General features: G+C 45.1%; 1 protein-coding gene across 1 annotated transcript in view; it reads right to left on the bottom strand.

The window, feature by feature from the left end:
- The window catches only part of LOC116966507 (glutamine--fructose-6-phosphate aminotransferase [isomerizing] 1-like), a 50720-nt gene that overhangs the window by 13154 nt on the left and 9778 nt on the right, over positions 1–27788 (bottom strand). The window contains exons 3-13 of the mRNA XM_033012824.1: positions 26638–26745; positions 24444–24569; positions 23700–23758; positions 22907–23041; positions 21263–21324; positions 13567–13646; positions 12499–12607; positions 11716–11879; positions 8541–8636; positions 6812–6909; positions 2046–2166 (exon numbers count right to left, since the gene is read on the bottom strand). Coding sequence (XP_032868715.1) covers positions 2046–2166; positions 6812–6909; positions 8541–8636; positions 11716–11879; positions 12499–12607; positions 13567–13646; positions 21263–21324; positions 22907–23041; positions 23700–23758; positions 24444–24569; positions 26638–26745 — 1158 coding nt within the window. The remainder of the gene's footprint in view (positions 1–2045; positions 2167–6811; positions 6910–8540; positions 8637–11715; positions 11880–12498; positions 12608–13566; positions 13647–21262; positions 21325–22906; positions 23042–23699; positions 23759–24443; positions 24570–26637; positions 26746–27788) is intronic.

Genomic DNA, 27788 nt, shown 5'->3' on the forward strand with positions numbered 1-27788 from the left:
TAATATAGCAGAGTGCTGTCAGCAGTGCTGGAGAACAGCAGCTGCTTCTTAAAATATGTTTGTACTGGGTTTGTATTTATTTGGATCAGGTGGGTTGAAGAGAGTGAGTGTCCCTTGGTTCACAAACACAGCAAGAACATTCGGCAGATAGCGCACCTTACAAACCACCAGTGGGTCCTCCACATTTATACACGCACGCACTCAGACGCACACACAAATTCATTGCAATTATACAGGAGCGAGAGATGCTGGAGGCCATGGAAAGCGATGTCCTTTTTTATTCGAACAGACCAAGAGGAAGATCTAATACTAATATTAAAATAATAAAAAGCTTTTGATAAGGTTGGTAAGTAATCCAATGACACATTTGCTTAAGGTCAGTATAGACATATTAGAAGTGTTTTGATGTGGTGGGTTGCTGGGAAATAAGATGCTGTAGCAGGAACGAAGACTTGGAGATGGCAGACTTTAGGAAGCAGCTCGCATTCACTGCCATCTTGTAGACCAAGCCCACACTTTCTCCTGTGTAGAAATAGAGCGGCAGATACTGGTTTAAACCGAAGATAGACACAAAAAGCCAGAGTAACTCAGCGGGTCGGACAGCATCTCTGGAGAAAACGAATCGGTGACATTTCAGATCAAGACCTTTCTACAGACCTTCTTCAGTCTGAAGAAGGGTCTCGACACAAAACGTTGGCTATTTCTTTTCTCCATAGATGCTGCCTCACCCGCTGAGTTTCTCCAGCATTTTTGTCCAGCTTTGATGTGTCCAGCATCTGCAGTTCTTTCTTAATCAAAGAAAAATTCAGTGCCTTTCAGCTGCCCATGCAATTGAACCACACTAGTTGTTCAGTAAAGTTGAGAGTGTGTTTTCAGATTTTAATTTGGAAATGCATTGCATTCTCCATTGACGACTCTGCTTGTTTTACAGGAAGGTGCTTTTGCCTTTTCTCCAGAGATGATGCCTGACCCGCTGAGTTACTCTGGCTTTTTGTGTCTATCCACACCGTCACGTTTTGTTCATCCCCCAATATGAAGCTGTTGGACAAAACTGGCGCCAATCTCACTGGCTTAGTACATTGGTGTCAAGACAATCTCTCCTTGAATGAGGGCAAAAGAAATGAGCTGGTCAGGAGGTGGGGTGCAGTAAAGGACCCACTCTGAATCAATGGTCCTTTAGTGGAGATGGTCGACAGCTTCAACTCCCTTGATGTAAATATCACCGGCAATTTGACCTGGTAAACTCTGTGACCAAGTAAACACACCTGCACCTCGACTTCCTCACAACACTAAGGAAATTCAGATATCTTCAACAAATCTTTCCAATGTCTACAAATGCACCATGGAAAGCACCCCATCAGGATGCATAGACCTTTGTTATGAGAAATGTACTGCACAAGACATAACCCATTATGCAAATCAGACTCTTCCCCTAACCTCCCCCCCCCCCTCCCCCCTCTGCCTCTCCATCCAATCATGGCTGATCTATTTCCCCCTCTCAAGCCCATTCTACTGCCCTCTCTCAATAAACTTTGAGGCCCTTACTAGTCAACCTATTAATTTCCGTTCTAAAAATACCCAATATCTTGGCCTCCACGGCCGTCTGTGGCAATGAACTCCACAGATTCACCACTCTCTGGCTAAAGAAATTTTGGCAAGCCCCTCAGATCACCAGGATGAATGAACTAACGCAGTTCATGTTGGTTCTCCATAATTTCCTCAGGGGTAACCTGACTCGCCAATAAATGGTGATGTAGAAAGGAGCTGCAGATGCTAGTTTACACTGAAGATAGACACAAAATGCTGGAACAACTCAGCGCGTCAGGCAGCATCTCTGGAGAAAAGGAATAGATGACATTCGGGTCGAGACCTTTCTTCAGACTCACTTCTTCAGACTTCACAGTCTGAAGAAGGGTTTTGACCCGAAACGTCACCTATACCTTTTCTCCAGAGTTGCTGCCTGTCCCAACAAATGCAGGTGCCGTTTGAAAGCAGGGCAAATAATCTTGCATCGAGAAACATATTTCACAGAAGCTTCACCGTACCTGACTGGCTGAGGAAAATGCAGACATCGTCTCGGTAGACGGGCGTACTGCGATCCAGGAAATCGCTGGAGAGTTCCACCATGACCGGCAGCTCGGTCAGCTCCTCGAGGATTTGCCGGGTCTGCGGGAGGAATCAGGGAACAGGCGGAAGTCAGGTCAACTCCAACAAGAAGAAGGGAAAATGGAATTTCTTTTCAACGTGGAGAAAATATCAGACATGGAGAAAATATCAGATGTGGATGCCGTAGAGTTGTCAATTCATAAGCACAGAAACAGGTCCTTCAGCCCAATGCGCCCATGCCATCCAAGATCCTCTAAACAAAGAGTTACTCCGGCACTTTGTGTCGTTCCTGCCAAATGCATATTCAGCATCAGTGAACATGAACAGGGACCTTGTGTGTAGGAAGGAATTGCAGATGCTGGTTTACACCGAAGATACATTAGACACAAAATGGTGGAGTAATTCAGCGGGACAGGCAGCATCTCTGGATAGAATGGGTGACGTTTTGGGTCGCGACCCTTCTAACGTCACCCATTCCATCTATCCAGAGACACTTCTAACGTCACCCATTCCGTCTATCCAGATCTGTCCAATTCTTATGAACATGGACTTTGTTACTCACCTCCCAACCTCAAGGTGGCACCATCTACACCTCCACCCTCCACATCGACTGGGAGTTCAACGTGGCTTCTTCATGGTCCATCTGACACGCTCACTCCACAGATGGGAGCACACAGCATGGACGCAAGCGTCAGTCAAATACTGAGTGAGTTCCTTACTGCTTGAGGTGCCATTAAACCCCAAGCCTCTTCGACCTTCAATTGGAGAAGTTGAGCTCCTCCCTCCCATTATACAAGATCACCAAAACTAAGTCTGATGCTTATTATAGGAGTTTAGCAAGGCACAACACCTTGCTACACCCCACCAGTGACAAGGTGTCAAAAGATTATCAGCTGTACAATATTTGATGATATCCCCAGATTATGAAAGGCACGACACAAATACACATCCTTTGATCATTTTCATACATGATACCAGCATTTCAACTGCACAAGGTGTTGTTTTTAATTTACATTTAAACCTTGCGGTTACATGAACAGTGGTAGTCACAGGTTGCAGAAGCAGGCTATCTGGCTATGGATCAACATACACAAACAGGGACAATACCGGTCATTTAGAAAGTACATTAGGTGTTCAATGTCCCAACAGTTTGCACTCGAGCTGGTATCGGGTAATTGAATTGGCAGCTCAGGTACCCAAGAAGGTAAGGGCTTGTGGAAATTCCCCTCCTCTTTGGTCAGAAAAGGGAGAGCAGAAGAAGGAATATCGGAAAAACAGGCAGTTTCAGTTTATCGGAAGCTAGGCACCACTGAGGCAGCCAGGATATATTATGGTGAGTTACCACATTCCTGGTCTATTGCAGTCAATAGGTATTTACAGAAGGCAGGGGGAGACGGATTGCGGGATTTCAACCCAGTGCCGATGAAGGACTGATGATATCTCCAATTAACGGACATGTCATGTCAAGTCGAGGTTAACGTCAAGCAATAAGATGGTGAGGAACAGGAACAATGAAAAATCGTGTTTGCAACAGCATCACAAGTACAGAGATGCAGCCAAGCACAAAATCAATTATATAAACCACACATCACATTTCTAAAATAAATACTGCAAAATAAAAACCAAGACAGTAATGCAAAATATATATATTTTTTAAAACAAGTTCATGGTAGTACAGGAGGTGGTGGCCCATTGTCACTGTAGTGCAGCGGTAGAGTTGCTACCTTACAGCGCCAGAGACACGGGTTTGATCCTGACACGGGTTTGGTGCTGTCTGTACACGGTTTGTACGATCTCCCCGTTACTGCGTGGGGTTTTTCTGTTTCCTCCCACATTCCAAAAACGTGCAGGTTGCAGGTTAGGTGCCCTTTGTAAATCGTCCCTAGTGTCTCTCCCCACCGCTCCATCCCCCGTCTCTCCTCCCTCCCCCCACTCTGTCACTCTCCCATCCACCCCCATCCCTCCTGCCTCTCCCCCCCTCTGTCCCTCTCCCTTTCTCCCCTTCTTTCTGCCTCCCCTCCCCCCCTTCTGTCTCTCACACCCAGTGGCGGACTGGGTCTAAAAATATTGGTTGCCAGGAGACAAAGGGGGCCCACTTCATCAGGGGCCCACTTGCCATCGGGCAAGCTGACACCCTGGCCAGTCCGCCACTGCTCACACCCACCCCCCTCTGTCTTCCTCCTCCCCCCCCCCCCCCCCCCCCCCCCTCTCCCCTCTGTCTCTCTCTCTCTCTCTCTCTCTCTGGGAAATTGGCACAGTGCTCCTTAGGAAAAGCCACAGATCTAGTTGATGGTTAGGATAGAAAACTGGATGCGAGTCAAGCAATGTCAAGTCAAGTTTATCGTCGTATACACAACTGTGGTGAGGTACAATTAGAATGGAATTCTTGCTTGCAGCAGCATCACAGACAGTTAGACACGGACAAACACTAAAACAAAATGTGCAAAATTGCATACACGATTTCCCCCAAAAAAAAGAAATTGACTCAGACAAACACACAAAAAATAAATCGTACCTAAATTACACATAACTATTTTAAAAGAAAGACGACTGTACAAAAAAGCAAGACAAGTTCTTCCCAAATTTCCCCCACAGTTTGTGCAAAGTAAAACCACCTCCTGACGCACTGAATGATTTCTCATGTTACAAGTTGAACTTCCAAATATAGACAGGAGTTGTGTTACACTGGGGAATTGGACGAAAAAGCAAAGGGCCAATTTCAACTGGAGCTGCAGGGCAATGTAAATAAGCAGCCAGGAGGCCAACAGTGGAAGCACAGAGGGACAATTATCCTGCTGCAAACTCCGGGCCAGTGGGTGGGAGTCGGGGGAGTTGCAGGGCTGTGGGGGAACACCGATGGTGCAGGGTCTGACAGTGCATCCATTTACATATGAATTCAATTTCTGGAGAGGTAATTGCCTCATTATAATCAAACATGGTTAATGAGGCGTGGAGCCTGTCAATAGGGAAGCACAGTTCAGCGTGAAACACCTCCCCACCCAGCCTCTCTCAATCGGAAGACAATTTGTCACCATTAGACAACAGCTGTGAGAGACAGACTCCAGATCCAGAACTGCAATAAATTAGTCGTTAACATATGAACACATCTGTGTAGTCAGGGGCAGGCATGCCCTCTCCGAAGATCAAACCCACGTTTAGAAAACAGTACAGGGCACAGATTCACACACGAGCAGGCCCTTCGGCCCATGATGTCTGGGCCAAAGGTAGACAAAAATGCTGGAGAAACTCAGCGGGTGCAGCAGCATCTATGGAGCGAAGGAAATAGGCAACGTTTCGGGCCGAAACCCTTCTTTAGATCATGTCTGGGCCAAATATGCCTATTCTAACTAATCCCTTTTGCCTGCACCTGGTCCATATCCATGTGTCTCTTAAACCCCACTATCGTGTCTGCTTCCATCACCACCCCCAGCAGTGCGTTCCAGGCACCCACCAACCTGTGTAAAAAATAAACTTGCCCCACACATCTCCTTTAAACTTTCTCCAATTTTCAAGTTATGTTCTCTAGTGTTTAACATTCTCACTCTGGGACAAACAGTTCTGGCAGTTTCCCTGCGTATGATTCTCCTAAGTTTCTATACTTCTATAAAATTGTGGGTGGCATGGTGGCGCAGTGGTGGAGTTGCTGCCTTACAGCACTTACAGCTCCAGAGACCCTGGCATGATCCTGGCTACGGGTGCGGTCTGTACAGAGTTTGTACCTTCTCCCCGTGACCAGCGTGGGTTTTCTCCAAGAACGTTGGTTTCCTCCCACACTCCAAAGACGTGCAGGTTTGTAGGTTAATTGGCTTGGCATAAATGTACAAATTGTCCCCAGTGTGTGTAGGATGGTGTTAATGTGTGGGTACCATTGGTCGATGCAGACTCGTTGGGCCGAAGGGCCTGTTTCTGCACTCTATCTCTAAACTAAACCAAATGAGGTCACCCCTCAGCCTCCAATGCTCTAGAGAAAACAATGCATGTTTTTCCAACCTGTCTTCAAAGCCAATACCCACAAACCCAGGGAAAATGTTTACCTTTACCAGGCCAATTTACCTACATACCTGAACGTCTGTAGGCTGGCCCAGAAGGCGAGATCACATGGGATCCAGTAGGAGCTACTCCACTGGCTTGGTGGTAAAAGTTTGAGGGTGGGGGTGGAGGGTTATTCAGATTGGAGGTCTGTGACCAGCAGTGTGCCACATGGAGTGACGTTAGGCCCACTTTTGCTTACCATCTATCTGGATGATGGGTAGTTGGTTTGGTTAGTAAGTTAGATAATAAAACTGGTGGGTCGACTGGACAACGGAGAAGATTATCGAAGATTACAACAGGACTTAGATCAATCGAGGAAGTGAGCTAAGGAATGGCAGGTGGAATTTAACTCAGACAAGTGCAAGGTGTTGCATTTTGATAAGTTATTTATCAAATGACATTTACTCAGGTACATGGATAATAAGCATTTGCAGGGATATGGGCCAAACGCAAGCAAAAGGGACTAGCACGGGTAAACACCATTGAAGGGCCTGTTTCCACACTGTATAACAAAGATAAAATAGAAACAGCAGTGCATACAGAGATGAAACAGAAAATAAACTATTCTGTAAATAAAGTTGAGGTTTCATGGGCTGATCTCAGCAAAACTTGAATTAGAACTTTTGATATTTGTTCCAACTTTACGACTTTAAAAATATCAATGAAAACATACCGCCAGTCCAGAATGGTAGCTGGTTCCACAGGCAATAATTAGCAAGCGTCTGCATCTTCTGATATCTTTAATTAAATCTTTTAATCCTCCAAGGATCACTGAGGAGAAACAGGCAACATACAGGTTGAGGCTGAGCCAAACATTACGGCTGGTCTGTTTGTACGTGGTTACACAATAACAGTCAGGGTGCACTTCTCCAAACACCCACAGGACAGGATTGCCACAGATCTTCTACAGGAGAGCATCCAATACCATTGCTACATTGCACTAGACATCTTTGTAAAACAGGGAAGATAGACACAAAATGCTGGAGTAACTCAGCGGGACAGGCAGCATCCTTCTATCGAGTTACTCCAGCATTTTGTGTTATCTTCAGTGTAAAACAGCATCTGCAGATCCTTCCTACCCATTTTGTAAATCAGGGTGCTGCAGAATTGGAATTGTCTGCTGCATTAAGAAGAGTATGGAGTGTCCCCACCTTCACACTCAGCGAATACCTGTTATCAAGGAATCAGGGATTTTCCTAACACCAACTAAATGCTTTTCTGGTCCATAGCCACTTCAACACAGAGGGTAAACGACACTGTTAGCCTCGCATGTTGGGTCGGACAGTCCGATCCGCGGGGCAGCAGTAACAGGAAGAACTCCGCGGGTCAGGCAGCATCTCTGGAGAAAAGGAATATGTGACGTTTCGGGTCGAGTCCCTTCTTCAGACCCAACCCGAACCATCACCTATTTCCTTTTCTCTAGAGATGTTGCCTGACCTGCTGAGTTACTCCGCATTTTATGTCTAACTTTGGTTGAAACCAGCATCTCCAGTTCCTTCCTACACATCGGAAGAACTCTGAACCTTAACTATGAATTGCACTATTCTCTCAATGACAGATGCTAGACTCGGTGCCCGATTACAAGGTGGTCAGACTAATGGAGTGGCTCTACGAATGCTGACACAGCCAGCTCCAACCTGCAGCTCACTCACTGCACAGTAGGGAGGTGAAATTGTCCATTTAAATCTACTTTGAAAGCCTTTGGCAGCCAGTGATCAGAATATTCTGGGGGATGGGGGGGGGGGGGGGGTTCCCAAAACAAACACAGAGGGAGCTCTACCTTGCATGGGCTTCCATTGGGTACAAGGCATCAGTTCAACTGGCCCTATACACCCTTCATACAAATATTATTCCTTATAACATTGAGACCAGTACCTCAGGTGTGCTCTAACCACCACCCTGTAAAATTGCAACAAAACACCTTGGTAGATTAAATTTAAAGTGTCCACTATCCCCCATAAAAGTAGTAAATGTGGAAATATTCTGGAGGTCTGGCCACATTTGTGGGAAGAGAAACAGAGTTAACATTCACCTCTCCAAGCCAGACTGATACGAGGGCAAATTGTGGACGACACCAGCAACAAAGGATCAAACAGACCACTGTCCCTCGTGAACACAGCAATGGAGATTTCATGTACAATGCAAGAGAAAAATAGGCAATTGCACTTTTGGGGAAAAAAAAGTTCTTGCAACCTGAAGTTTGACCGCAGTTGCCTTCAACGCGGGAAATGGTTCCAGTACATACACAGATTACAGCAGCAGGCATTTGTGCTGTTCCTCCTCATCCCCTCCTCTTTGCACTTCCACTATTTCCCAGAGATTCCCAGTTGATGCAACTTCTAACAGTGTTCTTGCTAGGAGTTGAAGGTGGAAAAGGGGCAATTGTGCAACAGCGTTATTACCTGTGTTGTCCGCAAAATTGACTCGTCCTCTCATTGTGTTCACCACCGATTCTGGTTGCTCGAAGATTTCTTTCTGCATGAAGGAGCTATAGCTTCCTGTGAACAGATCAGGCAGAACAACAACGTGAAAATTACTTCATACAAAAAGGATTTGTCTACAGGATAACAAAGTATTAAAACTACGCTCATAATAATTCATCAAGAGCCATGCAGATTCATGAGTCTTTTTGCTATAAAAATAATTCTAACTGTGTGTGTATTTAACAACTCCCAACACCATCCATCTGAAGAAGGGTTTCGGCCCGAAACATTGCCTATTTCCTTCGCTCCATAGATGCTGCCTCACCTGATGAATTACTGCAGCATTTCTGTCTACCTTCAAGTTGAGGTATAGGTTGCCTAGAGGAGGTGCTGGAATTGGGCGCAATCACGACATACAAGAGACATTTAGGGAGACACTTAAATGGCAAAGCATAGGAGGAGATTTTGCAGTGGAGTAAGCTTGCTAGTGGGCTCGGAGCTCATTGAGCTGTAGGTGCGGGGCATACAAAGGCAAGGCCTAAGGCCTAGTAGAATACGGATATTATGGATGAGAGTAGATGGGAGAGAAGGATTGACACGGATGCGGTTGGTTGAAAAGCCTGTTTCCATGCTGTACAAATCCGTGACTAATGTCAGAGGATTAAATGTCTTTCCGGGAAGGAAATGTGTTGCCCTGACCCAGCCTGGCTTGTACGTGACTTCAGACCCACCAACGCTGCGGACCATTAACTATCCCCTCAGTTCAGGAGCAGGAAGTGAAAACCAGATAGACAATCTGTTTGTTGTGATGTTGATCGAGGGATAAATGTTGAGCAGGACACCAGGGAAAAGGCCCCTGATCCCCTCTGCCTGATCCCACACGTCACTGGAGAGCAAAAGCAGGGCCTTGTTTTAATCCTTCATTTGCAAGGCAGCACAGATGACAATTACCCAGACTGGGCCTGTGCTCTCTTTAGTTCAGAAGAACGAGAGGTCACCTCATTGAACCGTATAAAATTCCTTAGGGATTTGACAGGCGAGATGCAGAGTTGATGTTTTGCCTGGCTCGGACGTACAGGACCAAAGGACACAGTCACAGTAAAAGGGATAGGCGACATTTCGGGAAGGGTCTCGACCCGAAACGTCACCCATTCCTTTTCTCCAGAGATGCTGTCTGACTTGCTGCGTTACTCCAGCACTTTGTGTCTATCCTCGGTTTAAACCGGCATCTGCAGTTCCTCCCTACACAAAGTAAGAGGGGTATGTATCTTTAGAAATTTCTATGACAGAGTGTCTTACGGTCTAAGTCCATCAATTTTTAGCTTTGAGGGATAAAAGTAATCAGTGGAGGAAAGCAGGGGTGAGGCAAAAGATCTGCCTTTATCTTATAAAATCACAGCGCAAATATAAGTAGCTGTTCCTAGTTCTACTTATTTTTTCCCTCAGACTCTACCAGACTGGTAGCCCATGATTTAATGAAGTCTGTGTAAGTGTATCAGATCACAAGGGGATAGATAGGGTAGATGTACGAGTCTTTTACCCAGAGTAGGGAGATTAAGAATCAGAGGTCATAGATTTCAGGTGAGATGGGAAAGATTTAATAGGAACCTGAGGGGCAACTTTTTCACAGAGGGTGGTGGGTATGCAATGAGTTACCAGAGATATACAGTGTTGGAGTAAATCTGTGGGTCAGGCAGCATCTGTGGAGAAAATGGATAGGTGGCGTTTCGGGTCGGGACCCATCTTCATTATGCTCAACCCACTGAATTACTCCAGCACTTTGTGCCTCCTCTTTGGTATAAACAAGCATTTGCAGGTCGTTGTTTCTATGAGTTACCAGAGGAGGCAGTTGAGGCAGGTACTATAACAACATTCATCACATTTGGACAGGTACATGGATTGGAAAAGTTCAGCGGGATAGGATTCAAATGTGGGCAGGTGGGACTGCTGTAGATGGGACATCTTGGTAGGCATGGGCAAGTTGGGCCGAGGGGCCTGTTTCAATGCTGTATGGATCCATGACTCTATCCCGCTAAACTTTCGGATTCAGTAGTGACTAGTCATTGACGTTCATATCCAAAGTTGGGCAGGACAAGGGTCTGGGCTTCACTGCAGAGAAAGGTTAACTTAGGGCATTCCTCTTAAGGGTCTGTCCCAATTACACAACCTTTTCGGCAACTGCCGGCACCCGTCATAGGTTCTGGCGGCGATCAGAAAGATGCTACGACTCTTTGGGTGACTAGGCGACCTCTCACGACCATACAGGTGACCCCCTGGTGACATTCCCCCTGGTGACACCTTCGACATGTTGCCAGGGGTCACCTGTATGACAGTGAGAGGTCTCCCAGTCACCCAAAGAGTCGTAGCGTCTTTCTGGTCGCCGCTGAATTTTCAATATGTTGAAAATTGTCGGCGACCTATGACGGGTGTCGCCGAAAAGGTTGCGTAAGTGGGACAGGCCCTTAACGTAAACTGCCAGTCTGCTTTTAGTGGCGACGGTGAACACAGCTTCCAGCCTTCCGAGGAATTAACAATGCTGTTCTGCTCACTTCAAACATTAAAGGGCGAGCACTGTCCTGTTTTCAGTCAGTAAAGAAGCAACTAGGAACTGGAATGAAACGGGTATTCTAGCAAGCAAGCCTCGAGCTCAGGCTGCCACTCTGCAGAAACAAGGCCGATTTTTAAAATAAAACAAGAATTCTGTGGGTGAGAAGTGAGAGTCAGCCCTCACGCTTGCTCGTGCGTTCAAACTCCAGGCAGCCTCCGCAGCTAAACATCATAGAACCTTAAAACTGGACGATTTTTCTTTAAATTCCTAGCGGACCAAATCTATGCAGCCAAATTGATCAGAAAGGTTAAAAAAAAGTCATAGAATCCAACAGGAATTAGCAAGTAGGTTTAAAATTGGTTCAAAGATAGACACAAATGCTGGAATAACTCAACGGGACAGGCAGCATCTCTGGAGAGAAGGAATGGGTGACGTTTCGGGTCAAGACCCTTCTTCAAAATTGGTTCAGTGCGATCTCTATTGGAGCCATCACCAACATAGCCACAAATAGAGAGTTTGAGGAGGGAGTACTTTTGGTTGGCATGGACACAATGGGCTGAATGGCCCCCTGCTACACTTTACAGTGTTGAGGACATACGGCCTTACCCTTCATCATCTGTTGAAGCTCCACCTGCAGTATCTGAATACCCCTCGCTGAGCAGTCACTTGCTGTGCGCTCGACACGGTGAATAGAGAGACATCCATCCACTACTGCTGCCACGTCATCATCCTCCAGGAAGATCGCTTGGTTTGTGTGCTTAATGATTGCACTGCAAAATAAAACAAAATAACACCCCCCTGACACACTCATCGACACCCTCATTGGAAACTGCCCCCCCCCCCCGCCCGAAGATTATAGGATTAAAAATATCCCCATGTCATCTATTTGTGGAATCTCTGTGTTTGATCACAGTTTCACAGATTCACTGTGTAGGAAGGAACTGCAGATGCCGGTTTAAATGGGAAGATAGTCACAAATAGTTGTAGTAACTCAGCGGGACAGGAGGCGTCTCTGGAGAGAAGGCATGGGTGACATTTTGGGTCGAGGCCCTTCTTCAGACCTGTGGAGATTGAATGCTGGAGCAAGTGTGAGAACTGTCCCTCTTCCCCTCATTGACAAGTTTACTACCTTAAAGCACAGTGCTCCAGTCGAGAAGGACAGGCCTCAATTACCTCACCTTAGCAACAGAAAATGCTAACCTAACCAATGCCATCAAAGGTCCACAAATGTTTCAGTTCAAGTGGAAGTCTTAATAGAGTTAACTGGGGACACTTAACATTTAAGTTATGGAAATGCATATGTAAGTTCATAAGTTCGAGGAGCCGAATTAGTCCATTCGGGCCATCAAGTCTACTCCGCCATTAAGCCTGCAAGATAAAACCATTCACCTGGCATCGGATGCAAAGAAGTACTCCACTGATTTATCTTCCCCAACAGGGTACAACGAGGAAGAAGCATCAGTGCGGGGCAAGGGACAGCTTGGCTTCAATTCTTTGCCTGTTAAAATCATGCAAAAAGTGTGTAAATCATGGGAGATTGACATTTTTACACGTGACTTCTTCCCCACCAGCCCCCTCCCCTAACAAAGGCTCAGAATAAAAGACCCCCTGCTTGCATTCTGTGCTGAAACACAAACGGACAAGCTGGATTGATGTAAAACAAAATGGTTTCTACTTAGACCCAATGAAATCAAAATGGTGAGATCGCAAGCTGGCGCTAATCAGCCATTTAATTAAATCATTTAACAACCTCCACTATTTTAAACCAATCTGCCTTCCTCAAATCCACGTTATAAATGCATCCATGAATCAAACATGTTTGATTTTTCTTCCCATTACAAACTATTTCCCCTCTTCCATTCAAACCCAGAATTCTACCGCTTGGCACCACAATTCATGATCGTATGGTGTGCCTAATCCTCATAGGTTTTGAGCACATTATATTAAATGAGGCCTTATCATAGGGCAGATGGGGCTCGTCAGCCTGGGAAGGCAGTCCATCGAGGAGAGGGAAAACTCTGATTTAAAACCCCCACTGCCTTGTGGCCATATCCAGTCATGGAGAAGGCTCCAGGAGTAAACCTCAAGAAAATCCGGAGTTGGAGCCCCTAAGGCAGTTCGTCGTTGTCTCCAACCTCGCTCTGGCAGCTCTTGCGACGGCGCTGGTGCCAAACTGTAACGGCCCTGCAGTTCCTTATAATCGATCAGTGACGTGGAGAGGGGGGACGTGCTGCATGGGCAACAGCCTGTCCTCCATATGACATTGCCCAGGCTTGCATCCGACCACAAATCACCTGCAAACTAGGATGCATCATCCATGGTCAGGCATGACCGAGGGGGGGCCTACGACTATCATATTATGCAGTATATATTCCTTTTAGATAATCAATAACTCATTTGCTCAGATAGAAAGCACAATGAATAAACCTCTTTACTCTCAGCTCCACAGTTACTTACAGGTGCGATAGAGAACAGGTATATGATCTGTTGAAAACTTATGTTCACTCTTCACACCAATCATCATAGGACTTCCCCGTCTAAGTAATAATAATAAAAAATAAATCAGCATTAAGTCATTCATCAGGCAAAATTTTTTTTTTATGAAGAAGCCAATATTAGAAACTGGAACAGTAGAGCACAGGAACAGGCCCGACAGCAGGGGTGGGAAAACCTTTCATGTTGGAATGCTGCTTTAAGTTAGCTGTACTCTAACAAGGCCGCATCCAAGAAACTTCAATTAGATATACTTCAAAATGTACATTATTTTGTGAAAATCTATCTACCATGTACTAACTTCAAGAATATGAAATTCTAAAGTTAATTAACCTTTTAGTGACTTTGTTGCGACTGCTTTTTGTGGGAAAGCATTTGAATATTTGGTTGCAACATGGAGGTACACAGTTTCAGCTGATCTTCTAGATGGGTATCCGTCATTTGTGACCTTAAGGGCGTCTTGATTTGGGTTAGGTAGGAGAATGTAGATTCGCAGCAATAAGTGGTTGAAAAGCAAGAAAGCATTTTTCGTGCATGTCAAAGTTAAGGTACATTCTAGAGTTGCATTCGAACTAAATCATGAACATAACAGGTGTTAAAATAGCCCTCATGACTTACTAATGTTTTAATTGTGGCCGTCAGTCAGGGAGGATTCTGTTGTTGAATCTTCTTTTACACTTTGGTATTTTAAATACGTTAATTTTAAGACTAAAATAAAAATAATAAAAGACGAACAAAAACATATTCATAAATATAAAAGGATTTGTTCTACAAAATTTGGATTCATTCAAAAGGCCGCATTTAATGAGCACTTAAAGACAGCTAGATAGGGCTCTTAAAAATAGCGGAGTCAGGGGATATGGTGAGAAGGCAGGAATGGGGTACTGATTGGGGATGATCAGCCATGATCACATTGAATGGTGGTGCTGGCTCGAAGGGCCGAATGGCCTACTCCAGCACCTATTGTCTAATGGCCTAGAAGGCAGCATGCGGCCTTAAGGCCGCAGGTTCCCCACCCCTGCCCTACAGCCTACAATGCCTGTGACAAACATGATATCAAGATAGACTAATCTCATCTGGCTGCACATGATTCATATTTCTCGATCCCTACATATCCATGTGCTGAGCTAAAAACATTTTAAACATCATTATCGTACTCATTCAGGCAACCAAGATTCTCAGTGTAAAAAAAACTTGTCCCGCACATCTCATTTAAACTTGGTCCCTCTCACTATAAAGCTATGCCCTCTCGTATTTACCATGGTGGGAAAAACATTCTGCGTACCCTTTCCATATTATGAAAGGCCTTCACATCCAATGTTCAGCTGTTCTCACTCTTACAATGGGGTGGAAGATTGCAACCTTCACGTGGTCCGCCCTGTTTCAACGAATGCAATCAACCCGACGTGCACAATCAAATAAGATCAAACAGAACAAGTTGTCCTACAACTTTAGGCTGTGCACGCCATACGCAAGAAGAAGAAGAAGACTTACAATGCTGGGACATGGAGCAATCAACTTCTGCACAGCAATGAAAGGGTTGGCCAGGTAACATGCAGTTGAAGGATCTCGAAGGATAACTCTAGACCAGCACATTGTACTAACGCCCAAGCCTTCTTTGCACGGCAACACCTTCCTCCAGGGTTAGTGTCTCATTGGGAGGGTGGCAGGGTGGTCACACCTTCTCAGCATTACACTTAAGTAGCATCCTCCATACAAAGGTCCATGTTAGGAGGAGGGCTTGAGGTTGCAGTGTTCTAACTAACGTACCAAGATGTTGAAGATCTCTATTCTCCTCCACATGCTTGGAAACATTTTAACTAAGACATAGTTTATCTCAAACTAGAACATTAAATATTCTTTCTCAAACGACATGGTTTTCTCAGTGCTACAGATTTCATGGTTCTTTGGCCATGATCAAGGCAGATCATAAAGGTGAGGCAGAACACATATTTTAGAGTAGTTTATTACCAAGGTGCAGCCACAATCTTTTGGTCTGTGTGCTATCCAGTTAGCGGAAAGGCTGTATGTGATTACAATCAAGAATTCTGTGCCCATTTACTGAGTGGGACGAGTAATCTCTTTTATCATGCCTCATCTAAAGTAGAAGTCCAGGCCATCTTCTAGTGAGGTCACTCCAACATCAATCGCAAGCTGTTACATGACATACACTGACCATTTCCAAAGAAGACACCACCATTCAGTGGTCTCCCATTGCTATGTAACTTGGCATCAACACCCTGTAGGCCACCAGTAAATAGACCAACATAAATGGTCTGGCTACCAAAGTAGGCGATTCCACCATTAAAGGCTTACCTCTTAAGTGGCAGAGCTTTTCCAAGCAAAGCATAAGTCAAGAGCATCAAGATTCCATACCAGACATAGATATTCCAACAGATATCAAAAACGTTGAAACTATCCCAATCCAGAGGGGGAACTTAATCAATCTCATCCATTGCCTTAACCGTCCAACACCAGCATATCTCCAAAGGGATGGACTCCGGTGACTTCAAGTCCTCTTTGGAAGCATCTCTCCAATTAGCAATCCCTGCCATCCAGAAAGGTGCAAGCACCACTGGCAAGATGCTCTCTCTGATGTGCACTTGACTGTTTAGTATAGAGATACAGCATGGAAACAGGCCCTTCGGCCCTCTGGGTCCGCGCCGGCCAGTGATCCCCACACACTAGAACTATCCTACTCACACTAGCGACAATTTACGATTATACCAAGCCAATTAACCTACAAACCTGTACATCTTCGGAGTGTGGGAGGAAACCGGAGAAAACCCAGGCATGTCACAGGGAGAACGTACAAACTCCATGTAGACAGCCCCCTTAGTCAGGATCGAACCCTGGACTCTGGCGCTGTAAGGCAGCGACTCTGCCGCTGCGCCACCGTGCCGCTACTTGCTTGGACATATATCCACCATTCCTGGCTCATCGCGGGTCAAAATCATGCAGCTCCACAACCTACTAGCTCTGTGGGAGTTCAGACACCACATGGGCTGCAGATGTTCAAGCAGAATCACCACCATCTTTTGAAAGACAAGACCATACTTGTCTCTCCATTCATCTCCACGTCCCAGGAACAATCATCCTCTCAAATACAAAATGTGCATTTCATAAGTAGTAACTAGAATTGACAGCATAAAAGCAAAATCTTTGGATCACCTTTGGTGTTTAAAAAGAGAGTTAAGTTAGGCAATTTGGAGGGACAGAGAACTTCAGATTGCTGAAAGGTTTACATTGAAGGTTGGACAAAATCGTAAAAATAACTCAACTGTTTCCTGTCAATGGTCGTATTACTCTTAAGCTCCATTGAGCAAAGCTTGCAGGTTTCAGTGGAGTTGGATTTGGGGATTAGTTTATCTTGCCCACTGCCACACCGTATAAACATACACATCGACCACAGTGTAAACAGAGTGCGACTGGTTTTGTCAGATACTTGGTGGCAACTGTGCTAAAAATTCCTGTGGATTTGCCAACAGACGTAGACATTTTGCCAAGAATGGCCATCATTGAGTCAATCTTTCCATTCGACTTTCCTACAGATTTTTACTGTAACACGTCCTGAAGCCTGAAAGCACAAGGCTGCCACCCCACAGCCTTTGTGAGTACATTCCTGACATTCCTGTCAGTCTTTTTAAATACATCCTTGTAGAAGATATATTTAAAATCATGGGAGAAATAGATCGGGTAGATGCACAGAGTCTCTTGCCCAGAGTAGGGGGAATCGAGGACAAGATGACATAGGTTTAAGGTGAAAGGGAAAAGATTTAAATAAATCTGAGGGGTAACGTCTTCACACAAAGGGTGCTGGCTGTGTGGAATGTGCTGTCAGAAGAGGTAGTTGAGGCAGGGACTATCGCAACTTTTAAGAAACTGTTAAGATAGGTACATGGATAGGACAGGTTTAGAGGGATATGGGCCAAATGCAGGCAGGTCGTAAGTGATAGGAGTAGAATTAGGCCATTCAGCCCATCAAGTCTACTCTGCCATTCAATCATGGCTGATCTACCTCTCCCTTCTAACCCCATTCTCCTGCCTTCTCCCCATAACCTCTGACACCTGTACTAATCAAAAATCTATCTATCTCTGCCTTAAAAATATTCACTGACTTGATCTCCATAGCCTTCTGTGGCAAGGAATTCCACAGATTCATCACCCTCTGACTAAAGAAATTTGTCCTCATCTCCTTCCTAAAAGAACTAGTGGAACAGGTGGGGCTAGTGTAGCTGGGACATGTTGGCCGGTGTGGGCAAGTTGGCCCAAAGGGCCTGTTTCCACACAATATGACTATAAGCTACAAGGAGCCGGGCACATGGAAGCAATGTGCAGCTCAATCTTCCATACTTCTGACTTCCCCACCTGGGAACTTGAATGGTTCTCGAATCTGTGATCCCACTGACTCAGAAACCTACCCAAACTCCCACTGATATCAGACGGACTATCTCCAACAGGCATGTTCCATGGCCACCTGTGGTAATAGGGTGGTTTGATTTTGTTGTGTTGTGCCAAAATAACCCTTCATTTCACTGCATGACCTTTACGTTTAAGGACAACGCTATTTTGGAGGGGGGGGGGGGGGGGGATGCAGGCTAAGTGGAGCAGCTTTAATCGAACACAAGGTCAGGCGAATCCAAAGCTGAAATTCCTCCACGAGTCATAAGTGATACGAGCAGATTTAGGCCATTCGGCCCATCAAATCTACTCTGCCATTCAATCGCGGCTGAACTATCTCTCCCTCCCAACCCCATTCTCCTGCCTTCTCCCCAAAGCCCCCACTTTCAATATTTCGGGTGGCGAGGGAGAGGGAGGTGGAGGGCGGGTATTATGATTGAGAAAGTGATGGTGATAGTGTGTGGAAAGGGGATGGAGGAACTTGAACACAGAAGCTGACATTGTTACAAAATAGGGCACGTTTCCAGTCTAGGAGGCAGTGCAGAACAGTGAATGGGAGTTGGCAGGAATGGGAGTTGTAAGGGGAGCTTTGGATGTGAGGCTGACCACCAGAGAATTGGGACCCTTCATCCCAGAGGTTCAAGGGCATGGACGAGGATAGAAGAAGCAGACCAAACCAGTCTGGGGCACAGTGGAAGCGGGAGAGGACAGTCTAGTCTAGGGGTTGGGGAACCTGCGGCCTTCTTGGCCATTAAGTGCAGCCATTTGAATGAATCCAAATTTTGTAGAACAAATCCTTTTATTTTTATAAATATGTTTTTGTTCGTCTTTTATTATTTTAATTTTAATCTTAAAATGAACGTATTTAAAATACCAAAGTGTAAAAGAAGATTCAACGAAATAATCCTCCCCGACTGACGGCCACAAGTAAAACATTAGTAAGTCAGGAGGGCTATTTTAACACCTGTTATGCTCATGATTTAGTTCGAATGTGACTCTAGAATGCACGTTGACTTTGACATGCACGAAAAATGCTTTCTTGCTTTTCAACCACTTATTGCTGCGAATCTACATTCTCCTACCTAACCCAAATCAAGACGTCCTTAAGATCACAAATGACGGATACCCATCTAGAAGATCAGCTGAAACTGCATAACTTGATTTAGTTCTAATGTGACTCTAGAATGTACGTTAACCTCCCACAAAAAGCAGTCACAACAAAGTCATTAATTGGTTAATTAACTTTAGAATTAACAAAATGTTTTCATTTTCTTGAAGTTAGTACACAGTAGTTAGATTTTTACAAAATAATGTACATTTTGAAGTATATCTAATTGAAGTTTCTTAGATGCGGCCTTGTTAGATTACAGCTAACTTAATGCGGCATTCCAACATGAAAAGGTTCCCCACCCCTGGTCTAGTCTCTGCCAGGACAGTGCCTTCCTCACTGTTTCATAGAACATAGCGCACTGACACACCTCACAGGTTCCATTCCACTGCTGATATGCAGCTCCTCCAACAACAAAGGACTTTTTGATCTCCTGGTTGCTAAACACTTTAATTCTCCTTCCCATTCTCACACAGACCTTCCTGTCCTAGGTCTCCTCCATTGTCAGAGTGAGGCTAAATGCAAATTTCAGGAGCAGCACCTCATATTTCGCTCGGGCAGCTTACAGCCCAGTGGTATGAATATTGATGATAGACATAAAAAGCTGGAGTAACTCAGCAGGACAGGCAGCATCTCTGGAGAGAAGGAAAGGGTGAATGTTGATTTCTCTAACTTCAGGTCACCACGGCATTCCCTCTCTCTCTATCCCTCCCCCACCCAAGTCGCACCAGCTTCTCATTTTCATCCAACAAACAGCTAACAATAGCCTGCTTTCTTTATTACTTTTTTGCATATATTTCAGTCATTGTTCTTTATCTCTCTACATCCCGATTCAGATTCAATTTTAATTGTCATTGTCAGTGTACAGTACAGAGACAACGAAATGCATTTAGCATCTCCCTGGAAGAGCGACATAGCAAATGATTTAAATAAATAATAATAAGTGATAATAAGTGTCCGGGGGGTGGGGGGGGGGTGATTGGCAGTCACCGAGGTACGTTGTTGAGTAGAGTGACAGCCGCCGGGAAGAAGCTGTTCCTGGACCTGCTGGTTCGGCAACGGAGAGACCTGTAGCGCCTCCCGGATGGTAGGAGGGTAAACAGTCCATGGTTGGGGTGAGAGCAGTCCTTGGCGATGCTGAGCGCCCTCCGCAGACAACGCTTGCTTTGGACAGACTCAATGGAGGGGAGCGAGGAACCGGTGATGCGTTGGGCAATTTTCACCACCCTCTGCAATGCCTTCCGGTCGGAGACAGAGCAGTTGCCATACCATACTGTGATGCAGTTGGTAAGGATGCTCTCGATGGTGCAGCGGTAGAAGTTCACCAGGATCTGAGGAGACAGATGGACCTTCTTCAGTCTCCTCAGGAAGAAGAGACGCTGGTGAGCCTTCTTGATCAGAGTTGAGGTATTGTGGGTCCAAGAGAGGTCATCGGAGATGTTGACTCCCAGGAACCTGAAGCTAGAAACACGTTCCACCTCCGTCCCGTTAATGTGGATGGGGGTGTGCGTGCCGCCCCTGGACTTCCTGAAGTCTACAATGAGCTCCTTGGTCTTCTTGGAGTTAAGGGCCAGGTTGTTGTCAGCGCACCATGCTGCTAAGTGCTGGACCTCCTCCCTGTAGGCCGACTCATCGTTGTTGCTGATGAGGCCAATCACCGTTGTATCATCTGCATACTTGCATACTGCATCATCGTTAAACTTATTAAACTTGGCTCGGACAAAACTCTGAACATTAATACCCCTTTATCTGTTATTTGCACTTATCAATTTATTTATTCATGTGTGTATTTACGTATATAATGGCATATGGACACACTGATCTGTTTTGTAGTCAATGTCTACTATGTTCTGTTGTGCTGAAGCAAAGCAAGAATGTCATTGTCCTGTCAGGGACACAAGACAATAAACTCTTTTGACTTTTTTTGATATCTCTCTTTTCTCTCATCCCTAACCAGTCTGAAGAAGGGTCTCGACCCGAAACATCACCCATTCCTTCTCTCCAGTGATGCTGCCTGTTCATTTGAGCTACTCCAGCTTTTTGTGTCTATCTTAGACTTTCCAGTACTGAGGCCAGGTTAGCTGCATTTGATAAACTGTGTATAAAATACATGACAACCTCCCCGTAAGGTCCAGAGCTGTGGTGCTTTACCTGGTGCAGACGGCTTGTCCTGGGAAGTGGACACTCTTGAACACCAAGGCAAAAGCACCTTCCTGTAAAACAAGCACAGTCGTTAATGAAGAATGCAATGCATTTCCAAACTAAAATCTGAAAACACGCTCTCAACTTTATTTAGCAACTAGTGTGGTTCAATTGCATGGGTGGCTGAAAGGCACTGAATTTTGCTTTGATTAAGAAACAACTGCAGATGCTGGAAAAATCGAAGGTAGACGAAAATGCTGGAGAAACTCAGAGGGTGAGGCAGCATCTATGGAGAGAAGGAATAGGCGGCGTTTTGGGTCGAGACCTTTCTTCAGACTGAATTTTGCTTTGTAAGAGGTTTGCAAACAGCACCTAAGCTAAGCAGCCCGTTCCAAGGGCTGAATGAACCTGTTGTCAGCTCTCATTCGATTGTATCGCACAACCTCAGACGGATGCTTCTGTGCACTGAATCAGTGCAGTGACCTGATCTCTGCTCCTTCCCATTCTCTTACGCTTCCCCCCTCCCCCCCACCTACACTAGAACTCGTCTGAAGAAGGATCTCGACCCGAAACGTCACCCATTCCTTCTCTCCAGAGATGCTGCCTGTCCCACTGAGTTGCTCCACCATTTAGTGTCTATCTTTGCTTCAGTGCACTGATGACTGACACTGCTCTCTACTGTAATTAAAACAAGCTCAGATCCAAACTAGTTCGGGACTTTGGCCAGTGGCAATGTCATTGTCAGAGCCATCACTGAGATTACTCACCCGACAGAATCTCAGAGTCGCACACCATAGAAACAGGCCCTTCAGCCAACAGAGTCCCAGCTTACCATCAACCACCCATTTACACCAACAACATTTTTATATACCGCTAATTCCCATTAACTCGCTCCAGATTCCACCACGCGGTTACTTTGGATACAACGCCCAGTGGGCAATTCACATACCTACATGCCGCAGGTGTCGCAGTTAGATAGAGCTCTTAAAGATAGCAGAGTCAAGGGATATGGGGAGAAGGCAGGAACGGGGTACTGATTGTGGATGATCAGCCATGATCACATTGAATGGTGGTGCTGGTTCGAAGGGCCGGAAGGCCTATTCCTGCACCTATTGTGTATGGGAGGAAACCAGAGCCCCCGAGGGAAGTCCACGTTGTCACAGAGAGAACATGCAAGCTGCACACAGACAACATGCAGAGCATGTGGAGGGCAAGACAACTAGGCAGAACTGATAGGTAGAGAATAGGTTAAGATATCACTATCAACTGCCCCTAGTGTGGAAAGGGACTGCAGATGCTGGTTTATACCAAAGATAGACATAGCACACAACTCTGCGGGTCAGGCAGCATCTCTGGAGGAAATGGATGGGTGGCGTTTCGGGTTGGGAACGTTCTTCAGACTAGTTCTCGTCTATCTGGGGGGAGGGGGGGGGAAGCGCAAGATAATTTAAGGAGCTGAATTGGAAGGAGCAGATGGGCATAGATCAGGTCACAGTGAAATAAATAACACACATGAGATTGCACCGAGAGCTGGCGTAGACTCTGTGGCCTGAATGGCCTCCTTCAATGTCGTCATCAATAATGAAAATATAACATGCACACATTTTAACAATAAACCTCAAGGTGGGTCCAAACTCTGCAATTCTCACTCACCAGTTGCTGGATAACTCTCTCCACCAAAGTGGCAAAGCTGATCTCCTCATTCTCACTGTTGTCGTAGACGTATTTGATCAGCTTGGCAATAGACTCGGTATCGGTCTCTGACTCAAACCCGTAGCCTTGGCTTTCCTGAAGGGAACGAGAGAGAAAAACATTTGCACGAATAAGTCACGTCCAATGACACCAGCAACTGAGTCCTCTTGTGAAGGCCTCCAATGTTGTCACATATAAGGGTGTAGTGAAATGAGAGTGCGCTGGGGGAGGTGAAAGGGCATCAGCAAGTTTGGCTGAGGCTTTCATAAAGGGAGACAGAACATTATAAACAGGGCTTCTGGAGGAATATCAAGACAGTTAAAAGGTCAGGCACAAGCATGAAAGGCAACTGGAAGGGGGGCAGCGGACCAGCAGAATTGGAGAACAACTGTGTTCATCAAAATTTAAACTTGTGGTAATTTGCATCAAACGACAAACAAAAGCTTGCGCACAGTGGGGGCAATTTACACAAACGCCAAGCCAATTAGCCCACATACCTGCGCGCCTTTGGAGTGTGGGAGGAAACCAAAGATTTCGGAGAAAACTCACGCGGTCACAGGGAGAACGTACAAACTCCGCGTAGACAGCGCCCGTAGTCGGGATCGAACCTGGGCCTCCGGCGCTGCAAGAGCTGTAAGGCAGCAACTCTACCGCTGCGCCACCGTGCCACCAGTTAACTTCCAGATGAGGGAATAACTATGTTTGACATGGTAAGGATGCTTTGAAAGTCAATACTTGGTTATTGAGGGCTTACCAGGAACTTCCGCAGATTCTTGTGGTTGGTAATGATGCCATTGTGAATAACGATGAACTCTGCAGATTAAAAACAGAAACATCACTGCAAGAAAGAGACAAGAAGAGCACAACATATTAAGTAAGGTCTTAGTCTATGGTCAGGGTCAAATTATTAAGACTTATTTCAGTAAATGTTCATGTCCTTGATTAGAAGTTATAATTTTTATAATTTTAAAATATATAATTAGATTTTTATATATATTTTATATATATATATATAAAAATCTAATTTTTACAACTTTTATATACATTAAGTATGGTAATAAATATATATATAATATAATATATAATATATAATATATATATTACCGTACTTAATTTTTATAACTCATATATATATATATATATATATATATATAAATTAGATGCAGGAAATGCAACAATGCCTGGCATTCTTTACGTTCAATGCCCCAAGCCCACACATTGATAGTGGCATCAGTTAATACATCCTGTTTACATTGCACCAATGCCACTCACGTGACCTCCTTGAACAATAAACCCTTCGAGTGTTTGCGTGTTGTTATGCATGAACCAGTCCTTCAGTGTCCAGTGGGGAAAGGACTAGTTCACTGGACCAAGCTTCAGTGCATCCTTTAGCACGTACAGGCCGTACAGTGGCGCAGCGGTAGAGTAACTGCCTCCGAGGTGCAAGCGAATGGTTGTCCGTTAAAATGGTGGGGGGGGGGGGGGCACACACACTCACCATTGTCTTTATCCGACCTCTGTGGGTGAGCGTTGACTATATTAGGAACACCATGCGTTGCCCAGCGAATATGAGCAGCAGCAAAATGTGTTTCATATTCAACATCAAAGTCAATATCCTCTTGTTCTGGAAAGAAAATCAGAACATATTTAACATAGTGTGACAGCAGCAGACTGCGCAATTACAGACAGGTTCGTTGGTCGGCACGGACAAGTTGGGGCAAATGAACTATTTCTGTACAGTGTGACTCTACGACAATCACCTAAAACTCTGACTGGACAATACCTGGCATAGCGTGTATTAATTTGATATTCCTACCTGACAAAAATAATATACTTGCCACAGCTGGAATGCAAGAAGAATTCCTGAGATGCCAGGTCTTTACATGCATAAATGAGGCTGCATTCTTTAGAATTTGGGAGAATGAAAATTTACCTCAATGAAACGTACAAAATTCACAATAGGCTCAGCAGTGTTGATATTCCGATTTTTAAAAAAAGATTTTGTGGCCAAGTTATCTGGAATTGAGGGACAAAGTCCCAAAAATGAGGTGCAGAATATTTAGTAGGGAGAAAGCAGTAGAAAGTTCTAAGCTCGGGTTCTGAGCCGATTCACCTCAATCCCATTGTGGGCATTGGAACTGATGTGCTACAATGCTGAGAACTATATCTGCATTCTGTATATTATACTTTGTTCTAACTTAGGTTTGATTTGATTGTATTTCTGTATAGGATTATCTGATCGGATTGGACAGCATGCACAAAAAAAAAAGGCTTTTCACACTACCTTGGTAAATCAGACGATAATAAACTTAAAACTATGTTCTGCATTCAAAGGGCAGCTAACCTGTGGAATTCTCTACATTAGAAACTGAAATACATTCAGAGCCAGAAATCCATCAGTCTGTGTTGAATCGAATTGAAGACTGTGGGGATAGGGCATAAGAATGGTCATAGAATGACAGAACAAGCCAGAGGAGCTGAACGGCCTTTTGATCTCCCTTTTTCTTCTCGTTTCAGGTCATCCCAAATCAGCCCTTGTACTTTCGCAGACTTCAGGCTGATGCCCTGTACGACTTCAAGCTGATGGCTTCATGCGTTTGTGGGGAATAAGTCACTAGATTAAACTAAATTAAATCAGGAGTACATGACTGCATGTTGGCACAGCGGTAGAGTTACTGCCTTACAGCACCAGAGACCCGGGTTCGATCCTGACTACGGGTGCTGTCTGCATGGAGCTTGTACATTCTCCCCGTGACCTCGTGGGTTTTCTCCAGGTGTTCCTCCCACACTTCAAAGACGTTCAGGTTTGTAGATTAATTGGCTTGATATAATTGTAAATTGTCCCTAGTGAGTAGGATAGTGTTAATTTAGTTTTAGTTATATAGATTCAGCGCAGAAATAGGCCCTTCGACCCACTGAGTCCGTGCCGACCAACAATCCCCGCACATTAACGCGGTCCTACACACACACACTAGGGACAATTTACACTTACACCAAGCCAATTAACCTACAAACCTGTACGTCTTTGGGGTGAGGGAGGAAACGGAAGCTCTCGGTGAAAACCCACGCGGTCACGGGGAGAACGTACAAACTCTGTACAGACAACACCCGTAGTTGGGATCGAACACCATTTCCGCGCTGTATCTCGAACACTGATTCTAAATAAAAACAGTACGGCACAGGAACTGACCCTTCGGTCCACACTGTCCGTGGCGAACATGATGCCAAGTGAAACTAATCTTATCTCCCTGCACAGATCCATATCCCTCCATTTCCTGCATATCCATCTGATTGCAAATAGTGCTGTAAAATCTGTGTAATTCCACATTAATTAAGTGTTACATCTGTGTAATTCCACATTAGTCATTTGCGCGTCACAGATGGCGCGCGAAGATTTTGTGAATCCCCAAATCCTGGGGCGCTGCGCGCGATTGCGCGTCACTGCCTATGTCACCACGCACCTTGCGCGCGTAATGCACGCCATGCGCGCATCACGTGCACGTCACGATGCTCGCGTCGTGCGCCGTGACGCATAAATGATGTCGGGTAAATGACGCGCAAATCACGCCCAAGTGGGACAGGCCCTTTAATCTTATCAAAGCAAGTTTACATAGCAATAAATCTCTTGAGATTATGAGTTGTTAAAAATAACCATGAAAAATCTTTCCACTTTAAATCAAGAATGTACTTACTGCGTACTTCCTCTTCCAATAACTTTATTTTACCATTTATTTTAATGATACAGATCTGTTTCCCTTTGTCGCTCCGATCTTTGTTATTTCCTCCATCAATTCCAATACCTTGGAAGAAAGTCAGAGATAAATTGATGTTCAACAAAATCTTCACTTAACATAATGAGCCTTCATATCAATGTATGCTCATGAATGATAGAGTTTAGTTAAGTTTAGTTTAGAGATTAGAGATTAGAGATATGTTTAGTTTAGTTTAGAGATACAGCGCGGAAACAGGCTCTTCAGCCCACAGGGTCTGCACCGACCAGCGATCCCCGCACATTAACACTACCCAACACATACTTGGGACAATTTTACATTTACACCAAGCCAATTAACCTACAAACCTGTATGTCTTTGGAGTGTGGGAGGAAACCGGTGAAAACCCAAACAAGTCACGGGGAGACCGTACAAACTCCGTACAAACAAGCACCCGTAGTCAGGATCGAACCCGGGTCCCTGGCGCTGTAAGGCAGTAGCTCTACCACTGCGCCACTTGCCGCCCATAGTCTACCTCCAGTTATCCCCTCTTGGGGTGCTTGGCATGGAATGGAATGATGAGCCAGTGGGAATAGGAGTTGGGGAAGGGGACAGTGTCCAAACATTAAGTTTACGAGGCGGATGAAGGAGGCAATGCAAGAAGGGGTATTGAGAAGGGAGCACATATACTGAATATGACCAAGATCAATGGATAGGGAGTGCATTCGGGGGTCTCTCTCCCAGCCTCACCATCTCTATTCCTTCATCATTTCATGCCCAAACACACCCATGTTCCAGTATCCTGGAATGAGCCTCCTTTCACCTGGCTCAGACAACCACTGTGAAATCTCTTGCACTGGATCAACACAGGCGGGAGGGCAAACGCAAGACCCGCTGAGACCAGGTGCTTGGGCAACACACAGGGACATGCACTGACAACATCAATGAGGGAATTGGGAAAATCTTCCTCCACAATATCAGATGTGCACAGAAATTCAGCTGCATAGCCCCAATGAATATTGCAATAAGATGCATCCATTCACCTTACTTCTGGGGGATGTAGCAGCTTAAAATGTGCCACATTGCTTTGTGAAGATCAGGCAAATTGATATTAATGCCTCATTTCCTGACCT

Source organism: Amblyraja radiata, chromosome 37 (assembly GCF_010909765.2).
Source record: "Amblyraja radiata isolate CabotCenter1 chromosome 37, sAmbRad1.1.pri, whole genome shotgun sequence".
NCBI lineage: Eukaryota > Metazoa > Chordata > Chondrichthyes > Rajiformes > Rajidae > Amblyraja > Amblyraja radiata.